Here is a 19,633-nt window from a genome sequence, read left to right on the forward strand (position 1 = left end):
TGATTATTCTAGCTAATATTCATTGTAAATTTTAATGTGCAATCACTATGACATTCCAGTGCTTTTTTCCAAAAATGAATAATGACTGAAACGAAGAAAAAAATTTGAAATGATCATTGAAAGTTTCAGTTAAAGTAATTGCGCGTCTCATAAGTGAAGTTGAAATTTGGCCAGCTTAAAGCGTGACGAATTTTGCCGTTAATTTAAATTTCCTCCGTGACATCAATTTTTCATAGAAACTTATTTGTAGATGTTTGTAACGAATTCTCTTAGAATAAATAGCCAAATTCCTTTTTCACATCTCAAGTGCTTAGAAAATGCATTCATTTCAATCTGTTACCTTCACGCGGTCCGGTAATAAGAACAATTCATGGGTTATGTGATCAGCAAAAATAAAATGTATGTAAAATTCTTAGTCCGTTGAGTGAATAGCTACATGTAAAGTTAAATTTTGGAAACCTTACAATGACTTTTTTTGCCGCTACCAAAGAGACGATTGTTGTGAGCAAATATAATTATTAAAAAAGGAAAATATTTAAATCCGTTGGCCTTGGAGGCCATTCCCGTAAGTTCCTGTTTCTCTTGCGATTCTATCAAATTCTATATCTGTAAGAACTGTATTTGAAAAGTACAAATTTTTTGACAATCATCACTCCCACACTCTTATATGGGAGAGGAATTTCATAAGATCCTATTCGAGAAAATTTATACATTATAAACAAAAGGTTTCAACAAAACTTCAAGTCCATAGAAACTTTTGTTTGGAAATGAGAGATTTTCATTGTTAACACCCTCGCAATCCCTTCTAAATCCATTCTTAGCTGAACTTGACATCATACACAAAGATTCTCACTAAATTTAGAGTCTGTAGAAGTTACAGTTTAGAAATTAAAATTTTAGATTTTAGCACCCATCCCCGCAATTCCTATCGGAAATAGTCTTTATTGAAGTTCATTGTGAGATGATCTCTACATGAGAAATAAAAGATTTTTACCAAATTTAGAGTTTTTAGAAGCTATATTTTGGAAATTAAGATTTTTTATTGTTAACACCCACCCCCGCGATCCTTATTGAAGGTAATTCGTTGTAAAGTCCGTTCTTAAATAATTTCTATATTATATGTAGAAGACTCTTACTAAATTTGGGGTCTGTAGGAGCTATAGCTTGGAAAATAAAAATTTTATTTGTTAACAACTACCCCCACAAACCCCTGTGAGGTGAACCATCGTGAAATTCGTTCGTATATTATTTCTACATCTCTTACAGAAAATTCTTACCCAATTTGGAATATATGGGAGCTGTAGTTTATAAACGGAAATTTTTTATTGTTAACACCCCCGCAATTCTCTTTGAGGTAGAATATCGTAGAATTCGTTCATAAATTATTTTTCCATCACTTACAGAAAGTTCCTACAAAATTTGGAGTCTGTAAGAGCTACAACTTTAAAATTCAAAATTTTCATTGTTTATACCCATCCCCGCAACCCCTGTGGGGTGAGATATCGTAAAATTCGTTTATAGATTATTTCTATATCTCTTACAGAAGATTCCTACCAAATTTGGAGTCGATAGAAACTATAGTTTAAGAACGGGAATTTTTCATTGTTAACGACGTCGCAAACCCCTTTGGGGGAGGAATTTAATAAAATCCATTCTTAGCTGAACTTGACAGGAAAATTATACCGGAAGATTTCTACCAAATTTAGAGTCTATAAAAGTTACAGTTTGGAAATTGAAATTGAAAATTCTAACACTCACCCCCGCAATCGCTATTGAAGGTAGAATTTATTGAAATCCTCATTTAGATCACTTCTACATCACACATAGAAGACTCTCACCGAATTTGGAGTCTGTAAGAGCTATAGCTCGGAAATTTAAAATTGTAATTGTTAACACCCAGCCCCGAAATCCATATTTGGAGTAGGTTATCATTAAATACGCTCTTAGATCATTTCTACCTCAAATATAGCAGATTCTTACCAAATTTAGAGCCTATGGGAGCTTTAGCTTAGAAATTTAAAATTTTCATTGTTAGCACCCACCCCCGCAATCCATATTTGGAAGAAGTTGTTATAAAATCCACTATTAGATCATTTCTGGATCACATATAAATGATTCCTACTAAATTTGAAACCTATAGGAGCTATAGTTTAGAAATTTTTTATTTTCATTGTTAACCCCTACCCCGCAATCTTTATTGGGGATGAATTATCATAAAATCCGCTCATAGATAATTTCTACATCACATATAGGAGATTCCTACTAAATTTGGAGTAGATAGGAGCTATAGTTTAAAAATGGGAATTTTCCATTGTCAACGCCCCCGTAACCCCCTTGTGAGTGGAATTTCGTAAAATCCGTTCTTAGCTGACCTCTACTCGGCGAAAAGAATATTCCTACAAAATTTCAAATCTCTACGCCTTATGGTTCCAGAGATATCGTGATGAGTCAATATATAGGTGGAAATCTCATATATATATATAGATATATATATATTAGGGTGTGCCAAAATGTACCTTCCGTGGAGAACCTTTTAAAATTGGAATTTCGAATTCCACTTTTAACAGCAGCTGTGTTTCGGCATTTCCTGCGATATTTCGGGGTGAGAGAATTCATTTAATTATTTATAGGATTTTTAACAGGAGATTTAATTGGGCACTTCCGGCCAAATTTTGAATTTTCGCCGGAAATGCCCAAACTAAGCTACTGTTAAAAAATTCTATGAAAATCAAATACATCGTCTCACCAAAATATCTCAGGAAATGCCCAAACGCAGCTCCTGTTAAAAGCGGAACTCAAAATTCCAATTTTAATAGGTTCTCCATGGGCGTTACATTTTGGCACACCCTAATATATATATATATATATATATATATATATATATATATATATATATATATATATATATATATATATATATATATATATATATATATATATATATATATATGGGTCATTCCACCAAATAAGAACATTTTTACGGGGCAACCCTCGCGGATTATGTTTAAAATTTATGGAGGTGTTCTATATCATAAGACGAAAATTTCCTGAGAAGAAGACGAAAATTTTCTGATATGAAAAACATTTTTAAACAAAATCGACGAATATTGTATTTTGTAGGAAAAATTCTCAGCTTTTGAATGAAAATATTTATTTTTTCATAAACTCATCAGAAGACCCTTAAAAATCGAATTAAAGTGGAAAAATTGATTTTTTTCGGTGTGCAGCCCAAAATTCTTCAAATTTGAATTTTTTTTCTGAAAGCTGAGAGTTTTTTACACAAAATATAGCATTTTACCGATGTGCATATTTTTTGTTTCGTCACAATTAAATTAAACGTAAATTCATTATAATTAAAATACTTTTATTTTTGAACTTTTTTGAGATGTGGACACAGTTTTAATGAAAGCATAACCAATTTCATCTTTTAAAGGCACAAAAGTGTGTTATGACTGTGTACCTTTCACCGTTTTCGATTGAGAATATCGTACGTCTAACACATTTTTTTTTATTAAATAATCGTCATTAGCTATAAAAGTAAAGTCAACGCTTGTAAAATTTTTCGTTCCCCAGGAAAACAAATCTTGTGGTTTCAGTATATGCTCTTTATTGTTCATTTGTAATGAAGCTCTAGCAGCATATCGTTTTAATGAACCCGCAAGACCATCGCATGGTCCTTTGCCATGGGCAGTTGCAAAAAAATGCCACTCAGCGTTGATTTCGAAGTCAGCATAATGATAACATAAGTTTGTAAATGCTTTCTTGTTTTTAAATTGTTGTGGAGCTCTATCAGAGAAGTAAAAAATCGTATTGATGACAGCGAATTTCTTTTTAAGAAAGGCAATCAATTGCTCTTGAAATTAATAAATTAAAACTGTGTCGTGCTTAAGAATAGCTAAACAAGGTCGGTTTGATGCCCCGATAAAGTAGATTTCTGTAGTACCGGCATTAGGTTTCTGCATTATCGACGGTTGTTTGTGGAGTTTCTGCGATACCGATGGTGGGTTTATGTGCTCTGCTTACCGACTGTTAGGGGATTATCATCGATTTGTTGGTCGGTTTTTACCGACTGTTGGAGGATTATCATCGATTTGGTGATTGATTTTTACCGACTGTTAGGGGATTATCATCGATTTGTTGGTTGGTTTTTACCGGGTGAGGCTTTTTTTCCCGAAGCCCAAAATCCCGACAAATCATTTACCATCCAAAACGATGGGTAATAAGGTTGCGCGGGTGAACGATAGATGGCGATAAGAGTATTAAAAAGGAGCCGCAAACTATTTAAATGCGAGGCAAAAAAATAGAAAAAGAAGAGAATACGGAGTAAAATACTACCCGTAAGATTTAATAAAAAGACTTTGCGATGCAACGAGAGAATAAAGTACCCGTTAAAATTCGCACGGGTGATTTCGATATTGTTGAAAATAATAATAATAACAATAATCAGCTGGCTAAGGCAATAAGTACTAAAAAAAACTAATTATAAATTGAAAATTATAAAGAAAAAATGATTTAAATAATAATTATACGTAATAACCATTAATTGTCAGCCCGTTTTATTTTGAACGGGTGACCGCAGAAAAAATAATTACAATGATCCGATTATTGGGGGGATTAATATTGAAAATAAATAATTATATAATAATAAAACAGGAAAAAAATCATTTTCTTAATTAATTAACTTTTACACAAAAAGAATTGCAAACCCGTTTATTTTTAAACGGGTGACCGTGTTGTTCGCGGAGGAAATAAAAGCAATGATCGGTTTGCTGGGGATATGAGTATTAAATATGATTAATTACATAAAAATAATTTGTCGTAATTATTTGAATTACTAAACAAAAAATAGCACGCCCGTTTAATTTTGAACGGGTGACTGTTCTATTCACTGCTAAAATAATTGCAAAAATCCGATAACTAAAGAGATTATTATTAAAAATTATTAATTAAATGATAATTAAGAAGGAATAAAATAATTTTTTTCATTAATTAACCTAACAAACAAGAAAATAGACGCCTGTTGATATTTAAACGAGTGACCGTTCTATTCACGTGCGGAAAATTGCAATTATCAGATAACTGTGGGGATGGTTATTGAAAAAAATTAATAACATAATAATAATAAAAAAGAAATAAAATAATTTTCTTTATTAATTAACAACAAACAAAAAATTGCACGCTCGTTTATATTTAAACGGGTGACCGTTCTGTTCGCAGGCAGAAAGATTGCAATGATCAGATAATTGGGAAGATTATTATTAAAAATAATAAATTATATGATAATGAGAAGAAAAATAATTTTCTTTATTAATTAACCCAACAAACGAGAAATTGCACGCCCGTTTAATTTGAAACGGGTGGTCGTTCTATTCGCAGGCAAAAAAATTGCAATGTTCAGTTAACTGGAAGGATTATCATTGAAAATGATCAATTATATAATAATGAAGAAGGAAAAGAATAATTCTTTTCCTTAATTAACCGAACAATCTAGAAATTGTACGCCCGTTCAATTCTGAACGGGTAACCGTTTTCTACGCACAAAAAGTAATTGCAATGATCAGGTAACGGGGGGTATTCTTATTTAAAATGATTAATTACATAATAATAAAGAAGAAAAAGAATAATTTCTTTCTTAATGAACCGAATAAACAAGAAATTGCACGCCCGTTTATATTTAAACGGGTGACCGTTCTGTTCGCGGGCAGAAAGATTGCAATGATCAGATAATTGGGAAGATTATTTTTAAAAATGATTAATTATATGATAATGAGAAGAAAAATAATTTTCTTTATTAATTAACCCAACAAATGAGAAATTGCACGCCCGTTTAATTTGAAACGGGTGGTCGTTCTATTCGCAGGCAAAAAAATTGCAATGTTCAGTTAACTGGAAGGATTATCATTGAAAATGATCAATTATATAATAATGAAGAAGGAAAAGAATAATTCTTTTCCTTAATTAACCGAACAATCTAGAAATTGTACGCCCGTTCAATTCTGAACGGGTAACCGTTTTCTACGCGCAAAAAGTAATTGCAATGATCAGATAATGGGGGGTATTCTTATTTAAAATAATTATTTACATACTAATAAAGAAGAAAAAGGAAAATGTCCTTGATTAATTAACCTTTCAAACAAGAAATTGCACGCCCGTTTATTTTCAAACGTGTGACCGTTTCATTCGCAGCTAAAATAATTGTAATGATCAGATAAATTGGGGCATTATTATTGAAAATGATTAATTATACAATAATAAAGAAGAAAAAAAATTATTTTCTCCATAGATAAATCAAACAAACAAGAAATTGCACGCCCGTTCATATTTAAACGCGTGACCGTTCTTTTCGCGGGCAGAAAGATTGCAATGATCAGACAATTGGGAAGATTATTATTAAAAATGATTAATTATATGATAATGAAAAGAAAAATAATTTTCTTTATCAATTAACCCAACAAACAAGACATTGCACGCCCGTTTAATTTTAAACGGGTGGTCGTTCTATTCGCAGGCAAAAAAATTGTAATGATCAGTTAACTGGGAGGATTATTATTAAAAATGATTGATTATATAATAATAAAGAATAAAAATAATAATTCTTTTCCTTAATTAACCGAACAAACTAGAAATTGCACGCCCGTTTATTTTTAAACGGTTGACCGTTTTATTCGCGGGAAAAAAAATTACAATAATCAGATAACTGGGGGAGATTATTATTGAAAATGATTCATTATATAATAATACAGAAGAACAAAAATAATTTTTTATCAAATTAACCTAAAAAACTAGAAATTGCACGCCCGTTTATCTTTAAACGGGTGACCGTTCTATTTACGGGCAAAAAAATTGCAATGATCAGATAACTGGAGGGATTATGGTTAAAAATGATCAATTATACAATAATAATAAAGAAAAAATATAATTTTCTTCATTGATTAATCCAACAAACAAGACATTGCACGCCCGTTTAATTTTAAACGGGTGGTCGTTCTATTCGCAGGCGAAAAAATTGCTATGATCAGTTAACTGGGAGGATTATTATCGAAAATGATTGATTATATAATAATTAAGAAGAAAAAGAATAATTCTTTTCCTTAATTAACCGAACAAACTAGAAATTGCACGCCCGTTTATTTTTAAACGGTTGACCGTTTTATTCGCGGGAATAAAAATTACAATAATCAGATAACTGGGGGGGATTATTATTGAAAATGATTTATTATATAATAATACAGAAGAATAAAAATAATTTTTTATCAAATTAACCTAAAAAACTAGAAATTGCACGACCGTTTACTTTAAACGGGTGACCGTTCTATTTATGGGCAAAAAAATTGCAATAATCAGATAACTGGAGGGATTATAGTTAATAATGATCAATTATACAATAATAATGAAGAAAAAATATAATTTTCTTCATTGATTAACATAACAAAGAAGAAATTACAGGCTCGTTAATTTTCAAACGGGTGACCGTTCTATTCACTGCTGAAATAATGCAACGATCAAATAACAGGAGGGATAATTGTTGAAAATGATTAATTATATATTAATAAAAAAGAATAAAAATAATTTTCTTTATTAATTAACCTAACAACCAAGAAATTGCACGCCCGTTTATATTTAAACGGGTGACCGTTCTGTTCGCGGGCAGAAAGATTGCAATGATCAGATAATTGGGAAGATTATTATTAAAAATGATTAATTATATGATAATGAGAAGAAAAATAATTTTCTTCATTAATTAACCCAACAAACAAGACATTGCACGCCCGTTTAATTTTGAACGGGTGGTCGTTCTATTCGCAGACAAAAAAATTGCAATGATCAGTTAACTGGGACGAGTAATATTTAAAATGATTGATTATATAATAATAAAGAAGAAAAAGAATAATTCTTTTCCTTAATTAACCATACAAACTAGAAATTGCACGCCCGTTCAATTCTGAACGGGAAACCGTTTTCTACGCGCAAAAAGTAATTGCAATGATCAGATAACGGGGGGTATTCTTATTTAAAATGATTAATTACATACTAATAAAGAAGAAAAAGGATAATGTCCTTGATTAATTAACCTTTCAAACAAGAAATTGCACGCCCGTTTATTTTCAAACGGGTGACCGTTTCATTCGCAGCTAATGAAATATTGCAATGATCAGATAATTGGGAAGATTATTATTAAAAATGATTAATTATATGAAAATAAGAAGAAAAATAATTTTTTTCATTAACTAACCCAACAAACAAGACATTGCACGCCCGTTTAATTTTAAACGGGTCGTCGTTCTATTCGCAGGCAAAAAAATTGCAATGATCAGTTAACTGGGAGGATCATTATTGAAAATGATTGATTATATAATAATGAAGAAGAATAAGAATAATTCTTTTCCTTAATTAACCGAACAAACTAGAAATTGCACGCCTGTTTATTTTTAAACGGTTGACCGTTTTATTTGCGGGAAAAAAAATTACAATAATCAGATAACTGGGGGGGATTATTATTGAAAATGATTTATTATACAATAATACAGAACAACAAAAATAATTTTTTTTTAAATTAACCTAAAAAACTAGAAATTTCACGCCCGTTTATCTTTAAACGGGTGACCGTTCTATTTACGGGCAAAAAAATTGCAATGATCAGATAACTGGAGGGATTATGGTTAAAAATGATCAATTGTACAATAATAATGAAGAAAAAATATAATTTTCTTCATTGATCAACATAACAGAGAAGAAATTACAGGCTCGTTAATTTTCAAACGGGTGACCGTTCTATTCACTGCTGAAATAATTGCAACGATCAGATAACAGGAGGGACAATTGTTGAAAATGATTAATTATATATTAATAAAAAAGAAAAAAAATTAGGAAAACGGTTGACCCTGAAGGCCATCCCTGCAACTTCCCGCTCATTTCGTACCTAAGCGCTTAAAATTGCATTTATGAAGTTTTTGAGCTCCTCGAGCTCAAAAATCTCATTAAAGTTCGATAAAATGCGATTTTTTTATTTTCAGAATGCTAGAACTTTCGAATGAATAAACCGATTTGCACGCGGTTAGCGGCAATTGATGTAGTTTTTTGGGATCTATAAATAATTTTCAACAAAAAAAAAAACACTTTTTTCAATTTTTTTCGACAACGATATCTCACGAACGCATCAACCGATTCTGATGTTTTCGGTGGCGATCGATGCGGGTTTTTAAGGTTAAGAGCTGATAAGTTTTTGAGATTGATCGGTTCAGCCAATTCGGAGATATTCAAAGAAAATAAAAAAAACCACTTTGTTTTGCACTTATTTTGCAATTCCTCGAAATCTACTGGTCCGAATCGGTTTCAACTTACAAGAAATCTAAGTTTGGCGAAAAACTTTCGAATGACACCAACTGCGATCAAATCGGTCCAGCCGTTCAGAAGTTATAAGAGGTGTGCATACACACACACACACACATATATATATATATATATATATATATATATATATATAGACACAGTGACATCATCGCGAGGGTAGTCAGGGAAGCTTCCTATGACCTTAAAACGTCGAGATCTGATGAAAACTCGATTTTCAAAACAGGGTGAAAACAATAACTTCTAATTTTGAAAATCTTCGATTTTGTTAGTGGGAAGTTAAAAATGTCGCAGTGATTTTAAAAAACACTTGTTTTCAAATGTTTTATTGACGATATCTTTTGAACTAATTAACCGATTTCTACGTTTTTGGCGGCAATCGACGCGGTTTTTTAAGCTCTATAAATTATGCTATGTCATCAAAAGTGATCCGAGAAGAAATGACGAAGTTATGTGAAAAAAACACTTTTTTCGGTTTTCTTTCGTTCACGCTATCTCTCGAACGAATCAACCGATTTTGATCGGGTTGACGCCGATCGGCGTGGTTTTTCAAGCTTAAGGGCGGATCAGTTTTTGAAGTTGATCGATAGAGCCGTTTAAAAGATATTCCAAAAAAACTACTTTCAAAAATGATTTTTTTCTTATTTTTTTTAAGATTTTTCAAGATTTCTTAAAATCTATCGGTCCGAATCGGTTCAAATTCTCAGGAAATCTAAGTTCAGCGTAGCCCTTTCGAATGGCACCAACCGCGATGAAATCGGTTCAACCGTTCAAAAGTTATAAGCGAGTCACATAGTCACACACACACACACACACACACACACACACACACACACACACACACACACACACACACACACATACATACATACAGACATAGTGACAACATCGCGGGGGTAGTCAGGGAAGCTTCCTGTGACCTTCAAACGTCGAGATCTGATGAAAACTCGATTTTTGCCAAACGGGGTAAAAACAATAACTTCCCGATTTTTGAAAATCTGAGATTTTTAGCGGGAAGTTAAAAATGATTTTCTTTATTAATTAACCTAACAACCAAGAAATTGCACGCCCGTTTATATTCAAACGGGTGACCGTTCTGTTCGCGGGCAGAAAGATTGCAATGATCAGATAATTGGGAAGATTATTATTAAAAATGATTAATTATATGATAATGAGAAGGAAAATAATTTTTTTCATTAATTAACTCAACAAACAAGACATTGCACGCCCGTTTAATTTTAAACGTGTGGTCGTTCTATTCGCAGGCAAAAAAATTGCAATGATCAGTTAACCGGGAGGATTATTATTGAAAATGATTGATTATGTAATAATAAAGAAGAAAAAGAATAATTCTTTTCCTTAATTAACCGAACAAACTAGAAATTGCACGCCCGTTCAATTCTGAACGGGTAACCGTTTTCTACGCGCAAAAAGTAATTGCAATGATCAGATAACGGGGGGTATTCTTATTTAAAATAATTAATTACATAATAATAAAGAAGAAAAAGAATAATTTCTTTCTTAATCAACCGAATAAACAAGAAATTGCACGCCCGTTTATTTTTAGACGGGTGACCGTGCTATTCGCGCGCAGAAAAATTACAATAAACTGTTTGCTGGGGGTTTTAGTATTGAATGTGATTAATTATATCAAAATTATCAAGTAAAAAATAATAGTTTTCATTATTTCATCTCATACAAAAGGAATTGCACGCCCGTTTATTTTTAAACGGGCGACCGTTCTATTCGCAGCTATAATTATTGCAATGATCAGATAACTTGGGAGGGGGGGGGTGATTAATGAAAATGATTGATTATAGAATAATAAAGAAGAAAAAAAAATAATTCTTTTCCTTAATTAACTGAACAATCTAGAAATTGCACGTCTGTTTATTTTTAAACGGATGACCATTATATTTTCGGGGAGAATAATCGTAATGAACTGTTTGCTGGGGGTATTAATATCAAATGTGATTTATTACATAAGAATTATCAAGAAAAAAAATAATTGTTTCAATTATCTCACCTTATACACAAGAAATTGCACGCTGGTTCATTTTCATACGGTTGGCTGTTATATTTGTGGGGAAAATAATTGCAATGATCTGTTGACGTGGGGTATAAGTATTAAAATATGGTTAATTATATAATAATAAACAAAAAAAGTAATTTTTTTTATTAATTAGCCTAACAAACAAGAAATTACACGCTCGTTTAATCGCGTTTGGCACCATTTGAAAGGGCTGGACTGAACTAAAAAAAAATTTTTTTATAAGTCGTATTTTTTGAATAACTTTTATACGGCTCTACCGATCGATCATTAAAACTTATTAGCTTATAACATCAAAAAACTACATTGATCGCCGGCGGCCCGGTCATAATCGGTTGATTCGTTCGTGAATTATCGTTGACGAATGAAAACCGAAAAATTGTATCTTTGGAAATACTCCAAAATTCCTAGTTTGATCAAAGTAAACTAAAAGATTTATTATGAGGCTCAATAAACTTCGTCGAATGCCGCTAACCGCGTTGAAATCGGTTTATTTATTTAAAAGTTATCATGGTTTGAAAATTTGAAAAATTGTGTTTTATCAAACTTCTATCAGACTTTTGCGCTCTAAGTGCTCGAAAGCATACAACAGCTATTTCTTTCAGCTCGGAGAGCTCAAAATAACACACAAATTGTATTAAGTGCAATTCCAAACGTTTAGGTATGGAATTGGCGGGAAGTTGCAGGGATGGCCTTCAGGGTCAACCTTTTTTTTTAATTTCTTTTAATACATTGATAAGATTTTTTTGCAGGCTGAACATTGTAGATTTCAGAATGAGGTCCAATATATCCGATTTGGCCAGAATAACACTTCGTAGCAGTGGATGATTGTTTTCACTTACCTGCTTACTGTTTGTTCGTTGAACGTTATATTTTCTAGTACAATGGTAGAATAAATTACTCACATTTACATTCCTTCCCCTTAAAACAAATACAACACACATGCTTTTACATACACACATGACAAACACATGGATCAACATCCACACTATTCCACACGCACTACTTCATGTATACTCACATACACATTTACGCTCATACACATATCAAAATATGCGCACATTCATACTTATACAAATACACACACAATGGCGACATCATTAACAATGATATTTGCTTTCATGCAATTTTTATGGTGACATTTTATTTGTTTTTTAATTTTTTTGTACATTTTTAACATTCTTAACTTCCACGCCTTTTTCGACTTCTTACTGTTAATCAGATTGCACCATTATGTATTAAAAAATTTAAATGGAGAACTTCAGGTTCTACCATCTTTTCTAATCCTTCCACTATGGTCGCATTTTCTCTCAAAAATTCCAACAACCCTTCATTTATTTCTCTCAAATCTTCTTTCGAAACTATATATCCCGTCTCACACCTTGCTGTTATTTCTTGTCCTACTAGATTTTCCAACATATTTTTCAACGTTACCATATTCTCCATGTCGCTCAGGTTACTACCTCCACTTTCTTTATGAATTTCCGTTTCACCTGATTCTGTTTGTCCTTCATCTTTTTCGTCTTCTTTCTTTTCCTCAATTTCTTTAAAAATTTCTTTTTCAGCTAATTCTGTTTGTCCTTCATCTTTTTCTTCTTCTTTCTTTTCCTCACTTGCTTTGCCAATTTCCTTTTCACCTGATTCTGTTTGTCCTTCATCTTTTTCTTCTCTTTTCTTTTCCTCTACTGTTTTCTCATTTCCTTCCCCTTTGTTTTTCTTATTTTCTGTAACTCTTTCTTTATTTTGATTCAGTTTTCTCTTTTCTCCTTTCCTTTTATTGTTCTGATCACTTTCTTTATCAATTTCTGTCGTTTGTTCATTACTATCTGACATTTCTTCCTCTTCTTTTTCATCTTCTGACTGTTCCGACTTTTTCCCGTCGTCGTCTTCAGAATCAATATTTATAAAATCTAAATCTTTTCCATCCAATTCCGCTATTTTCTTTCCACATTCCTTTAATAGCTTTAATTTTTCTTTCAGTGTGTCCACTGATGAATTTAAATTTTTTCTCAATGTATCTAAATAGTTCTCTATAATTTCCTCTTCCAGTGTCCTTTCTTTCTTTTGTCCTTTCCCCTTCCCCTTTTTCTGATTGCCATTTATCCGGTCCTTGCACTTCTTCTCCCACGATTTTTTGTTTTTTTTTATCTGAAATTTATCCAATTTTTTATAATATAAATTAAAAAGCTATAACAAATTTGTGTATTAAAATAAGTTTGTAAGCATGTTTCTGTGGGCACGTATTTCTGTGTACATGCGTTTGTGCGCGCGCGCATGTGTGTGTGTATATATTTATACATGTGGTTCTTTGTGTTTGGGCGTGTCTGTCTTCGTGTGTCCGTGTGTGTTTTCGATATTATCTGAATGTATATAAGACTATGTCTTAAGATATGTGTATCAGGGTACATGTGTATGTTTCTTAGTGTATGTGTGTGTGTGTGTGTGTGTGTGTGTGTGTGTGTGTGTGTGTATGCACTGATAAAAAAATTGACTTGACTCAAGAGCCAAACTCTTGAACCAAGAATTCCATATTAAAAAAAATGATTTTCTTGAGTCAAGAGAATAAATTCTTGAGCTAAAAAATTATTCTTGGTCTAAGAAAATCTTCTTGTTTAAAGAATTTATCCTCTTGACTCAAGAAAATCATATTCTTCGATATGGAATTCTTGGTTCAAGAGTTTTGCTCTTGAGTCAAGTCAATTTTTTCATCAGTGTGTGTGTGTGTGTGTGTGTGTGTGTGTGTGTGTGTGTGTGTGTGTGTGTGTGTGTGTGTGCACTGATAAAAAAATTGACTTGACTCAAGAGCCAAACTCTTGAACCAAGAATTCCATATTAAAAAAAATGATTTTCTTGAGTCAAGAGAATAAATTCTTGAGCTAAAAAATTATTCTTGGTCTAAGAAAATCTTCTTGTTTAAAGAATTTATCCTCTTGACTCAAGAAAATCATATTCTTCGATATGGAATTCTTGGTTCAAGAGTTTGGCTCTTGAGTCAAGTCAATTTTTTCATCAGTGTGTGTGTGTGTGTGTGTGTGTGTGTGTGTGTGTCTGAGGGGGGGGGGGTTGATTCTATGGTATAGTGCGTGTAGAAGTTGTGAATGTGTCATACCTTTGGAGGATCATGGTTGTGATGATGATTCCACTCTTTGACGTCTAATGCATCTTGCTGGCCATTCATTCGTATCTTGAGCTTCAGTGGACAGTATTGCCTACTATAAAAAAAATCTTGTTGAAACTACTGCCCTTGTAGTGTAATATACTATTGCTTCTAACAATTCAAGTTCATTATACGTACTTATTATCATGATTTTCCTTAGGAAAGCTTTTCTTAATACCTCTAACGCAGTGGTAAACGGCCTCGGATAAATTCCAGCTCGGGTTTCCAGTCTTGTGGACTCGCCGGTTTTGGACAGCATTCTCGGTTCTGGTCTCGTATGAAACGAGTACATGGTTTGTCGCTAATTCGTACTTGTCTAAGTCTCTGAAAAAATCCAGCTGATCTGCTGGATACTCCTTCCCCGCCTTAAAAATTTTGGCCATTTTTGAATAAACTGAAACATTTAATATTAAGTTTTAAAAGTTAAGATTAATAATCAATAATTTATCTTGATTAAAAGTCTTTTCCCGATAAATTCCTAGAAAGTATCCAGATATCCATATAATTATAAAAAAAACCTGTTCTCTTTCGTTAACTAGGATTGTTTATATAAAAAAAAATTTTTTCCATATTTTTTTTCAAAAAAGACGCACAGCACAACGCCGAAAAACTAATATTTTTGTCGTTAAAATTAATTTGAGTTACATTTAAAATTTTCTGATATCCAAGCCATAACTTAAAAATATCCCTCCAGTTAGTGATAAAAAATTCGAGTTAAAAAGAATGATTTGATGTAATTAAGATTAACAGACCTAGCTTAGTTTTTCGATTTTTATAACTATTCAATTATTGTAAAAAAATATAGTAAAAAATTCTACTTTTAGAAAATTAAAAAAAAATATAAGTACGAATTTTAAAAATATTTTTTTATCATAACAGATTCACTATGAAAATTTTAAAAATTGACCGATGCCTACCGATTTCAATGTGATATTTTTATAACACTGTAATTAACAGATATAAGACAATTTTTATAGCAATCGAATTAATATAAAAGAAATATAAAAAATTTCACTTTCAGATAATTTAAAAAATTGTTAGTGTGAATTTTTGAAAATAGTTTTTTTATCATTACAGATTTGCTACAAAAAGTTCAGAAATTAACAAATGTCTGCTGATTTCAGTATCATATTCTTTTTATCATGACAAAAATTTAATTTTGACATCATTCAAATTATGAAGTTATTTAAAAATCGTGACAAGTAGTTATTGATAAAATATAATCAAGTTATTTACTTCCTTATTTAATGTCTTGACACGCAAATACAACAAATTCTCTTATATTGACAAAAAGAACACTTGTAAAGCAACCTTTTTTCTTTACAGCACAGGGATTAATTTAAAGAACAACACTGCTATGAGACGCTAAGACGTTCGTCGAGTTGACAAGCTGACGATCGCTGTGTACACGCGATATACGCGTTCTCCGTCACCCGAAACCCCTCCCCCCCTCTCTACTGTCCACTTTTCGATTCGATAATAAGTGTGATTTTCAATAACACATTTTTAGGCTAATCGAAAAAAAAACAAACGGCGAAAAATTCTGAGGATTTTCATAAAAAGTCAAAATTTTATATAATTAAAATTTAAAAAAAAAATTTTAATTTAAAATCACCGAAAAATTGTCAATGGTTTCCGAAATTCGTGAAAAAAAATTATAAAGACAAATTCGAATAATTTTTAAAAACAAAAATTAAAAAAAAAGTCCCAATAAATTTAATTTTGAAAAGGTTGTAGCTATTTTTAAAAAAATTCATAAATTTTCAAAGCAATTGATTTGGTGCGGAATGCCCCCTATGTACTATGTATACATACATACATATATATATATATATATATATATATATATGTACAATCGAGGATTATTTTTACGGACTTTAAAAATTTTACATATTACAAAAGTTTAAAAATAAAAATGCGAACAAATCAATAAAGAATAGAAATATATTACGTTATAAAAATAAAGTGTAACTAAATAATACATTAAATAATTAAAAAAAAATTAATGGTAAAACTTAAATTGACCCAAAAGTTGGAAGGTGGAAAACCGACCAATCCTGAAAGAGTTAAGCATCTTATCGCATTTTTTTACTAACCTCATGTGAAGTCTAAAAATATCGTGAATTTTTTATATTCTAAAAATATTTATATTTGATTATAAAAAGCATGGAGTACGGTAATTTTTCGTATCACCGTAACAAAATTAGGGAGAAGGACGGATTAATTACTAAAATGTGAGTAATAAATATCATATCCATGTATATATACATAGATACTCTATTATTCAAACTTTCATGCAAATGTTTTTTTTATTGTATAAAATATATTCTTAAAAATTTTGAGATAATTTAAATTTGGTCGTCTGACTAAACCTGGTTTATTCTACTGAAGCTGATGGTTTCAGTACAAATTCACCCGTTTGAGCGGGAACGGGTGCCCATTGATTTTTTTAATCATGTGATTAAACAATATAACTTATACATTCGATATTAATTTGTTTTATTTTTTTGAATTGAGTGAAAATATCAATGGAAAAAAAAAAAAAAAAAAACATGAAATTCGAGATGGATAAGATAACATAAACATGATTATTATCAATCCAAATTTTTCATCCCAAAATTAATTTAACGGGTCATCAAGCTGAAAGATTGACCTTTTCTATGTGTAAATATGTCTGTGTCATTAAAACGGGCGAGTTACCTGCGTGGATGTCAATAGGCCTGTGCTAGAACTTTTTATTTATTACTTAAAGTTTATTAATGTCACAATCTTTAAGTAAAAAGTTGATGTGACGTTTCATTGTTGTTGCTTTTCGTTGCTATGGTTACCTTTTTTGGCAATGGTTATCATAGCAACGGTTACCATGGCAACGGTTAAATATTAATGAGTAAAATTTGTAAAAATATTGATTTATTAAATTGTCGATAATAAACATTTTAAAAGAAGCGCGCAAAGCGCGTTCGATTTTTTAGTTCAAGTAAATTTTTAAAAATTTACTTTCTCTAAGATCAAAATGTTTCGGACCAGGAAAGTAAATGTTTTTAAAACAAGAAAATTTTATTGAAACAAAAAAAATTTTTTTTTCACCCTAAATAAAATTAAAAAGGTAAATTATAACTTCATTTTAGTTTATTTTTTTTCTAGGTATTACAACTGTTTTTATAAAAAGTTTAAGGGGAAGGACCATTGTAAAGGAACACTAATCTGGAACGATAGATTTTTCCAGCCATCGCAACCTCATGACTGTATTCTTGATCCACTTTTCAAAAAAAAAGCGAAACTTCAGAAAACTCCTTAAAAGTAAATGTCATATCGGATGTGACAAGAAAAAAGTCTACGATCAAGTTGCTTTATTGTGAGTTACACACACACGCACACACACACACACACACGCACACACATACACACACACACACACACACACACACACACACACACACACACACACACACACACACAGATGCACACATACAGACACGTTTCAATACATATATTCCCACAACCCGTCAAAAACGACATGTACACTGAAAAATAATTAACTAAATTCAAGAGAAATATTCTTGAACCAGTAGAAATTACTAAATGCAAGAAAAATTTCTCAGTTCGAGAATTTTTTTACTTAAATCAGAACGATGATGCTCTTCAAAATGATTTTCTTGGTTCAAGCAATTGTTCTCTTGAAAGTTAATTTTTTTTTCAGTGTAAAAATGAAAAAATAAATCCAATTTCTATTCCAGATGCCCAGAAGCCGCAGTGGTTTTGCCGTATAAGTCAATGAGGAGTACCTTGAAGCGATGGACAAGTCCTCCCGTGACTTACCCGGCAATAACAAAAGGGATCGAGGAGCTGTACAGTGTTATGATCAAGGATGAATACCAAGATTTGCTTGAGTACAGTGGTGGAAGGCTGAAAGTAGATTTGATTAAAACTACGAACAGCACTTCACTTCTTATATGGAATCCAGAGTACATGATTAAATTTAAAAATTGTGAAATGTTGTGCGGTGATGGCACTTTTTCTCAATATCCTGATATTGCACCTAAAAAAGTAACCAAGTATCATCAACTCTACGTAATCCACGCCATATGGGAAAATACGGTAACATTTATTGTATTTAATACTATTATTAAATATGATCTTCTCTTTTCTCTTGCATAGCTGTCGTAAAATTTATAAATTTTTAACATCCTGCTATGAAAATCAATGATTTTGGAAAATTGAAAAGTTATTAGCTTAATCCCAATTTTCGAAAATTAAGTTCTCATCAGACATCAACATTCTTAGGTCCTAAGAAGCTATTAGAACAATTTTGATAAAAATGCTATGTGTACGTGGGTTCGTGTGTGTGTAATCGTAAACTTCTCATAACTTTGGAACAACTTGATCGATCGAAACGATTTTAAACTGCTATACTGATCACTCACAAAATCTATTAATCTCTTAACCTTAATAAACAGTGTCGAATATTACAAACCGCAACAAGATTGTTTAATTCATTCAGCAGTTATCGTTTGTCGAATAATTTTGAAAATTGATTTTTTTTTTTTTTTTTTTCAATACATAAGTACCATCGAAATTTCTTGTCGAATCGATTTTAAAGGAAGATTTAACAATTTCGTGATCACAAATCTGCATTGAACCAGACTGAGTCGTGTGCGCACCAGAATCCGTGCATAATAACCAGTCTGGCATCGCACACGACTGAGTCTGGTGCAAAATACGAACCAGTCGGGTTCTCATCTTTCCGTACATTATTAATTCATATTTTAACTTTAATTTCAGTGTTTCCCTGTGGCTTGGATTTTGCTTGACCGAAAGACACAAAATGCATATAAAAGTATTTTCAAGGTGATTTTTAAAAAGTTCAAGGATTATAATCCTTGAACTTTTTAAAAATTTTTATAATTATAAAAAAGTTGTAATGGTGGATTTTGAAATTGCTTCACGAAATGCATTCAAAGAGTGCATGCCCTTGGCAGACATCCGCGGATGTTTTTTCCATCTGGCGCAAGTATGACGTTTCACATTTAAAATTAAAATCTATTTATTAATTAGATTCTTTAATATGGCGTATATTA

At 31.5% G+C, this 19,633-nt stretch overlaps 2 protein-coding genes across 2 annotated transcripts in view; one reads left to right on the forward strand and one right to left on the reverse strand.

The window, feature by feature from the left end:
- Nucleotides 1-12,616: 12,616 nt before the first annotated feature.
- Nucleotides 12,617-19,633, reverse strand: part of LOC123258918 (suppressor of Mek1-like) — a 106,854-nt gene continuing 99,837 nt past the window's right edge. The window contains exons 6-9 of the mRNA XM_044719171.1: nt 14,694-14,949; nt 14,508-14,610; nt 13,012-13,546; nt 12,617-12,942 (exon numbers count right to left, since the gene is read on the reverse strand). Of these exons, the coding sequence (XP_044575106.1) occupies nt 12,617-12,942; nt 13,012-13,546; nt 14,508-14,610; nt 14,694-14,938 (1,209 nt within the window). The 5' untranslated portion in view covers nt 14,939-14,949. The remainder of the gene's footprint in view (nt 12,943-13,011; nt 13,547-14,507; nt 14,611-14,693; nt 14,950-19,633) is intronic.
- LOC123258919 lies at nt 17,706-19,439 on the forward strand. Its single transcript, XM_044719172.1, has 3 exons — nt 17,706-17,910; nt 18,293-18,653; nt 19,338-19,439. The coding sequence occupies exons 1-3, from the start codon at nt 17,795-17,797 to the stop codon at nt 19,437-19,439; spliced, it is 579 nt and encodes a 192-aa protein (XP_044575107.1). The 5' UTR covers nt 17,706-17,794.

This window comes from Cotesia glomerata, linkage group LG2 (genome assembly GCF_020080835.1).
Source record: "Cotesia glomerata isolate CgM1 linkage group LG2, MPM_Cglom_v2.3, whole genome shotgun sequence".
Classification (NCBI taxonomy): Eukaryota; Metazoa; Arthropoda; class Insecta; order Hymenoptera; family Braconidae; genus Cotesia; species Cotesia glomerata.